The sequence below is a fragment of the Petromyzon marinus genome, unplaced genomic scaffold (assembly GCF_048934315.1).
Source record: "Petromyzon marinus isolate PM22_M1 ecotype Great Lakes invasive population unplaced genomic scaffold, UKy_Petmar_22M1.pri1.0 PM_Scaffold_72, whole genome shotgun sequence".
In the NCBI taxonomy this organism is placed as follows: domain Eukaryota; kingdom Metazoa; phylum Chordata; class Hyperoartia; order Petromyzontiformes; family Petromyzontidae; genus Petromyzon; species Petromyzon marinus.
Window position 1 is genome coordinate 362,041 of NW_027423680.1, and position 7,114 is coordinate 369,154.

General features: G+C 49.8%; 1 protein-coding gene across 1 annotated transcript in view; it reads right to left on the minus strand.

Annotated features, from left to right (window-relative positions):
* LOC142923807 (mitogen-activated protein kinase 7-like) overlaps window positions 1–4,728 on the minus strand; it is a 48,642-nt gene extending 43,914 nt beyond the window's left edge. Inside the window, 1 exon segment of the mRNA XM_076064780.1 lies at window positions 2,978–4,728. Within this exon segment, the coding sequence (XP_075920895.1) occupies window positions 2,978–3,046 (69 nt within the window). The 5' untranslated portion in view covers window positions 3,047–4,728.
* Window positions 4,729–7,114: the final 2,386 nt, after the last annotated feature.

A 7,114-nucleotide genomic window follows, 5' to 3' on the forward strand; every position in this document is an offset into this window, starting at 1 on the left:
AGTGTGTAAGTAGTAAGTGTGTAAGTAGTGAGTGTGTAAGTGTGTAAGTAGTAAGTGTGTAAGTGGTGAGTGTGTAAGTGGTGAGTGTGTGAGTGTGTAAGTGGTGAGTGTGTAAGTAGTGAGTGTGTAAGTAGTGAGTGTGTAAGTAGTGAGTGTGTGAGTGGTGAGTGTGTAAGTGGTGTGTAAGTGTGTAAGTAGTAAGTGTGTAAGTGGTGAGTGTGTGAGTGTGTAAGTGGTGAGTGTGTAAGTAGTGTGTAAGTGGTGAGTGTGTAAGTGTGTAAGTAGTGAGTGTGTAAGTAGTGAGTGTGTAAGTGGTGAGTGTGTGAGTGTGTAAGTGGTGAGTGTGTAAGTAGTGTGTAAGTGGTGAGTGTGTAAGTGGTGAGTGTGTAAGTGATGAGTGTGTAAGTAGTGAGTGTGTAAGTAGTAAGTGTGTAAGTAGTGAGTGTGTAAGTGTGTAAGTAGTGAGTGTGTAAGTAGTGAGTGTGTAAGTGGTGAGTGTGTAAGTGGTGAGTGTGTAAGTGTGTAAGTAGTGAGTGTGTAAGTGTGTAAGTAGTGAGTGTGTAAGTGGTGAGTGTGTAAGTAGTAAGTGTGTAAGTAGTAAGTGTGTAAGTAGTGAGTGTGTAAGTGGTGAGTGTGTAAGTGTGTAAGTAGTAAGTGTGTAAGTAGTAAGTGTGTAAATAGTGAGTGTGTAAGTGTGTAAGTAGTAAGTGTGTAAGTAGTAAGTGTGTAAGTAGTGAGTGTGTAAGTGGTGAGTGTGTAAGTGGTGAGTGTGTAAGTAGTAAGTGTGTAAGTGGTGAGTGTGTAAGTAGTGAGTGTGTAAGTAGTAAGTGTGTAAGTGGTGAGTGTGTAAGTAGTGAGTAAGTGTGTAAGTAGTAAGTGTGTAAGTAGTAAGTGTGTAAGTAGTAAGTGTGTAAGTAGTAAGTGTGTAAGTAGTGAGTGTGTAAGTGTGTAAGTAGTAAGTGTGTAAGTAGTAAGTGTGTAAGTAGTGAGTGTGTAAGTGGTGAGTGTGTAAGTGGTGAGTGTGTAAGTAGTAAGTGTGTAAGTGGTGAGTGTGTAAGTAGTGAGTGTGTAAGTAGTAAGTGTGTAAGTAGTGAGTAAGTGTGTAAGTAGTAAGTGTGTAAGTAGTAAGTGTGTAAGTAGTAAGTGTGTAAGTGGTGAGTGTGTAAGTAGTGAGTGTGTAAGTGGTGAGTGTGTAAGTGGTGAGTGTGTAAGTAGTGAGTGTGTAAGTGGTGAGTGTGTAAGTGGTGAGTGTGTAAGAAATAAGTGTGTAAGTAGTGAGTGTGTACGTGTGTAAGTAGTGAGTGTGTAAGTGTTGAGTGTGTAAGTGGTGAGTGTGTAAGTAGTGAGTGTGTGAGTGGTGAGTGTGTAAGTGGTGTGTAAGTGTGTAAGTAGTAAGTGTGTAAGTGGTGAGTGTGTGAGTGTGTAAGTGGTGAGTGTGTAAGTAGTGTGTAAGTGGTGAGTGTGTAAGTGTGTAAGTAGTGAGTGTGTAAGTAGTGAGTGTGTAAGTGGTGAGTGTGTGAGTGTGTAAGTGGTGAGTGTGTAAGTAGTGTGTAAGTGGTGAGTGTGTAAGTGGTGAGTGTGTAAGTGATGAGTGTGTAAGTAGTGAGTGTGTAAGTAGTAAGTGTGTAAGTAGTGAGTGTGTAAGTGTGTAAGTAGTAAGTGTGTAAGTGGTGAGTGTGTAAGTGGTGAGTGTGTGAGTGTGTAAGTGGTGAGTGTGTAAGTAGTGAGTGTGTAAGTAGTGAGTGTGTAAGTAGTGAGTGTGTGAGTGGTGAGTGTGTAAGTGGTGTGTAAGTGTGTAAGTAGTAAGTGTGTAAGTGGTGAGTGTGTGAGTGTGTAAGTGGTGAGTGTGTAAGTAGTGTGTAAGTGGTGAGTGTGTAAGTGTGTAAGTAGTGAGTGTGTAAGTAGTGAGTGTGTAAGTGGTGAGTGTGTGAGTGTGTAAGTGGTGAGTGTGTAAGTAGTGTGTAAGTGGTGAGTGTGTAAGTGGTGAGTGTGTAAGTGATGAGTGTGTAAGTAGTGAGTGTGTAAGTAGTAAGTGTGTAAGTAGTGAGTGTGTAAGTGTGTAAGTAGTGAGTGTGTAAGTAGTGAGTGTGTAAGTGGTGAGTGTGTAAGTGGTGAGTGTGTAAGTGTGTAAGTAGTGAGTGTGTAAGTGTGTAAGTAGTGAGTGTGTAAGTGGTGAGTGTGTAAGTAGTAAGTGTGTAAGTAGTAAGTGTGTAAGTAGTGAGTGTGTAAGTGGTGAGTGTGTAAGTGTGTAAGTAGTAAGTGTGTAAGTAGTAAGTGTGTAAATAGTGAGTGTGTAAGTGTGTAAGTAGTAAGTGTGTAAGTAGTAAGTGTGTAAGTAGTGAGTGTGTAAGTGGTGAGTGTGTAAGTGGTGAGTGTGTAAGTAGTAAGTGTGTAAGTGGTGAGTGTGTAAGTAGTGAGTGTGTAAGTAGTAAGTGTGTAAGTGGTGAGTGTGTAAGTAGTGAGTAAGTGTGTAAGTAGTAAGTGTGTAAGTAGTAAGTGTGTAAGTAGTAAGTGTGTAAGTAGTAAGTGTGTAAGTAGTGAGTGTGTAAGTGTGTAAGTAGTAAGTGTGTAAGTAGTAAGTGTGTAAGTAGTGAGTGTGTAAGTGGTGAGTGTGTAAGTGGTGAGTGTGTAAGTAGTAAGTGTGTAAGTGGTGAGTGTGTAAGTAGTGAGTGTGTAAGTAGTAAGTGTGTAAGTAGTGAGTAAGTGTGTAAGTAGTAAGTGTGTAAGTAGTAAGTGTGTAAGTAGTAAGTGTGTAAGTGGTGAGTGTGTAAGTAGTGAGTGTGTAAGTGGTGAGTGTGTAAGTGGTGAGTGTGTAAGTGTGTAAGTAGTAAGTGTGTAAGTAGTAAGTGTGTAAGTGGTGAGTGTGTAAGTGGTGAGTGTGTAAGTAGTGAGTGTGTAAGTAGTAAGTGTGTAAGTAGTAAGTGTGTAAGTAGTGAGTGTGTAAGTGGTGAGTGTGTAAGTGGTGAGTGGCGAGGACCTTTGACGCTGCTCTGTGCGCCTCAGAGTGGAGCTCTCGCTCTGGACCGAAATCACCGCAACGCTGCATGATTCAGAGCCTACGTGAACAACAATAACAACAATAAACAGCATCAACAACAATAAACAACATCAACAACAATAAACAACATCAACAACAATAAACAACATCAACAACAACAATCAACAACAATCAACAACATCAACAACAATCAACAACAATAAACACCACCACCACCACCAGATCCCGTGGCGTTCAAAGCGGGCAACAGGCTTTAAAACAAACATTTCGTATTTCTTTAGTTAGCGACAGAACAAAACAACTTTCGCCCCACCCCCGAACAATATTGACGTACTCGTTAGTCTCTATTGAAATCAGTAACTCGTTAAGTATATATATAGAGAGATACACTTAGATTTATTTTTAAAAATGTATCGCGTCTAAAAGCTAAGGCCGCACGCGCGACCACGGTCTTGCCTGAAAGCCTTGCCCCGGGGTAAGGCGTCGAGACGCCCGCGGGAGGGGAGAAGAGAGACCCCCCACCCCGAAAATGTAAACGAAGCTAGGCCGCACGTGCGACCGCGGTCTTGCCTGAAAGCCTTGGCCGGGTTAATGGGTTGAGACGCCCGCGGGAGGGAAGAAGAGAGAACCCCCCCCCCCCCCCCGAGAATGTAAACGAAGCTAGGCCGCACGCGAGACCACGGTCTTGCCTGGAAGTCTTGCCCGGGGTAAGGGGTCAAGGCACCCGCGGGAGGGGAGAAGAGAGACCACCACCCCCGAGAATGTAAACGAAGCTAGGCCGCACGCGCGACCACGGTCTTGCCTGAAAGCCTTGCCCGGGTTAATGGGTTGAGCCGCCCGCGGGAGGGGAGAAGACAGAACACCCCCCACCCAGAGAATGTAAACGAAGCTAGGCCGCACGCGAGACCACGGTCTTGCCTGAAAGCCTTGGCCGGGATAATGGGTTGAGACGCCCGCGGGAGGGGAGAAGAGAGAACCCCCCCCCACCCCGAGAATGTAAACGAAGCTAGGCCGCACGCGAGACACACACACTATAACAGTTATAATTATAATATGAAAACCCGCGATAAACCTTTAACAACGTCTCTGCAACGTTAATGTAGCTTGCGCCATTATAATTTAACGAAAAAAATGTATCAATTCAAAAATAACGAGACTTTGAGGGGGCATTAAGGTAGTTAAACGTTAGACGGGAGGCGGTCCCTATTTGTTTTAAAGGGGGCGCGTTTTAGATCCTCGATTTACGAACGTCCGTAAATCGAGGAGTTCCGACAATTGTGTTCGTGAGTCGAGGACTTGCGGCGCGTTGTGTTCGTGAGTCGGGGGACTTTCGTCCGTCCCCGCCTCGACTTACGAACGTTCGCACGTTGCGAAAGGAACGGCCGGCGCGTTCGTGAGTCGAGGAGTTAAAGGCCGTAGTGTTCGTAAATCGAGGAGTTTTCGCGAAATTAGCGCTTCGAGGTGTTCGCGGGTCGAGGACTTACGGGCGTTGAGTTCGTTAGTCGAGGACTTGACTCAACCTTACGATCGTTCGTAAATCGAGGAGTTATAGGCCGGTGCGTTCGTGAGTTAAAGACTTCGTGCGACACTCCGCGTGTTCGTAAATCGAGTTGTGTCCGGAGCGTTCGTGAGTCGAGGACCACCTCGGGATCGAACCCACGGCCTCCTGCATACCCAGCGAGGTGGTCAACATTTCAAAAGGTTTGGGATCGAACCCACGACCTCCTGTAGACCCGGCGAGGTGGTCAACATCTCACAGGGTCCCGGATCAAACCCACGACCTCCTGTAGACCCGGCGAGGTGGTCAACATCTCACAGGGTCCGGGATCAAACCCACGACCTCCTGTAGACCCGGCGAAGTAGTCAACATCTCACGGGGTTCGGGATCGAACCCACGTACTCCTGTATACCAGGCGAGGTGGTCAACATCTCACAGGGTCCGGGATCAAACCCACGACCTCCTGTAGACCAGGCGAGGTGGTCAACATCTCACAGGGTCCGGGATCGAACCCACGACCTCCTGTATACCGGGCGAGGTGGTCAACATCTCACAGGGTCCCAGATCGAACCCACGCCCTCCTGTAGACCGGGCGAGGTGGTCAACATCTCACAGGGTCCGGGATCGAACCCACGTACTCCTGTATACCAGGCGAGGTGGTCAACATCTCACAGGGTCCGGGATCAAACCCACGACCTCCTGTAGACCAGGCGAGGTGGTCAACATCTCACAGGGTCCGGGATCGAACCCACGACCTCCTGTAGACCAGGCGAGGTAGTCAACATCTCACAGGGTCCCGGATCAAACCCACGCCCTCCTGTACACCAGGCGAGGTGGTCAACATCTCACAGGGTCCGGGATCGAACCCACGACCTCCTGTAGACCAGGCGAGGTAGTCAACATCTCCCAGGGTCCGGGATCAAAACCCACGCCCTCCTGTATACCAGGCGAGGTAGTCAACATCTCACAGGGTCCGGGATCAAACCCACGACCTCCTGTATACCAGGCGAGGTGGTCAACATCTCACAGGGTCCCAGATCGAACCCACGCCCTCCTGTAGACCGGGCGAGGTGGTCAACATCTCACAGGGTCCGGGATCGAACCCACGACCTCCTGTATACCAGGCGAGGTGGTCAACATCTCACAGGGTCCGGGATCAAACCCACGCCCTCCTGTATACCAGGCGAGGTAGTCAACATCTCACAGGGTCCGGGATCGAACCCACGACCTCCTGTATACCAGGCGAGGTGGTCAACATCTCACAGGGTCCGAGATAGAACCCACGACCTCCTGTAGACCAGGCGAGGTGGTCAACATCTCACAGGGTCCGGGATCGAACCCACGACCTCCTGTATACCAGGCGAGGTAGTCAACATCTCACAGGGTCCGGGATCAAACCCACGCCCTCCTGTACACCAGGCGAGGTGGTCAACATCTCACAGGGTCCGGGATCGAACCCACGACCTCCTGTAGACCCGGCGAGGTGGTCAACATCTCCCAGGGTCCGGGATCGAACCCATGACCTCCTGTAGACCAGGCGAGGTGGTCAACATCTCACAGGGTCCGGGATCGAACCCACGACCTCCTGTATACCAGGCGAGGTAGTCAACATCTCACAGGGTCCGGGATAGAACCCACGACCTCCTGTAGACCCGGCGAAGTGGTCAACATCTCACAGGGTCCGGTATCGAACCCACGCCCTCCTGTACACCAGGGCGAGGGAGAGAACGCGTCTCCGACACCCACAGCGGCAGGCTGGCGTCCATTGAAACACACCGCAGTCGAGGAACTTTCAAACAAATCTTTAATGCGTCCCGACAGATGGTTTAGCCCGACGCACAAACACACACACGCACACTCACACACACGCTCACACACACGCACACACGCTCACGCACACACGCACACACACGCACACACACACACGCTCACACACACACGTACACACACACACACCGCACACACACGCACACACGCACACACGCACGCACAGACACGCTCACACACACGCACAGACACGCTCACACACACTCACACACACGCTCACACACACTCACACACACGCTCACACACACACACTCACACACACGCTCACACACACACACTCACACACACGCACACACTCACACATGCACACACGCACACGCTCACACGCACACACGCACACACACACGCACAGACACGCTCACACACACGCACAGACACGCTCACACACACGCACAGACACGCTCACACACACACTCACACACAGGCAAAATCATTCTCTCCGCGTCGTCAAAACGCAATGATCGTTTCGCGAAAGCAGCGGCGGCCGGCGATGTCCAACACGCACGAGCTGCTACACCACGTGACCCATTTAGGGCTGAGTCGGCCTAGGGGAGGCCCAGTCCTCCGGGCGGCGCTGGCCGTGAGCGGGAACCGAAGCCGGGTCGCCGGGGTTCGGAGCGGGGGCGCTAACCGCTGCACCACCGCTCCCCACACACTCGCACACAGAGAGGGTGGGGGCAGCAGTAGACACTACACAGGGGCAGCAGTAGACACTACACAGGGGCAGCAGTAGACAGGGGCAGCAGTAGACATTACACAGGGGCAGCAGTAGACACTACACAGGGCAGCAG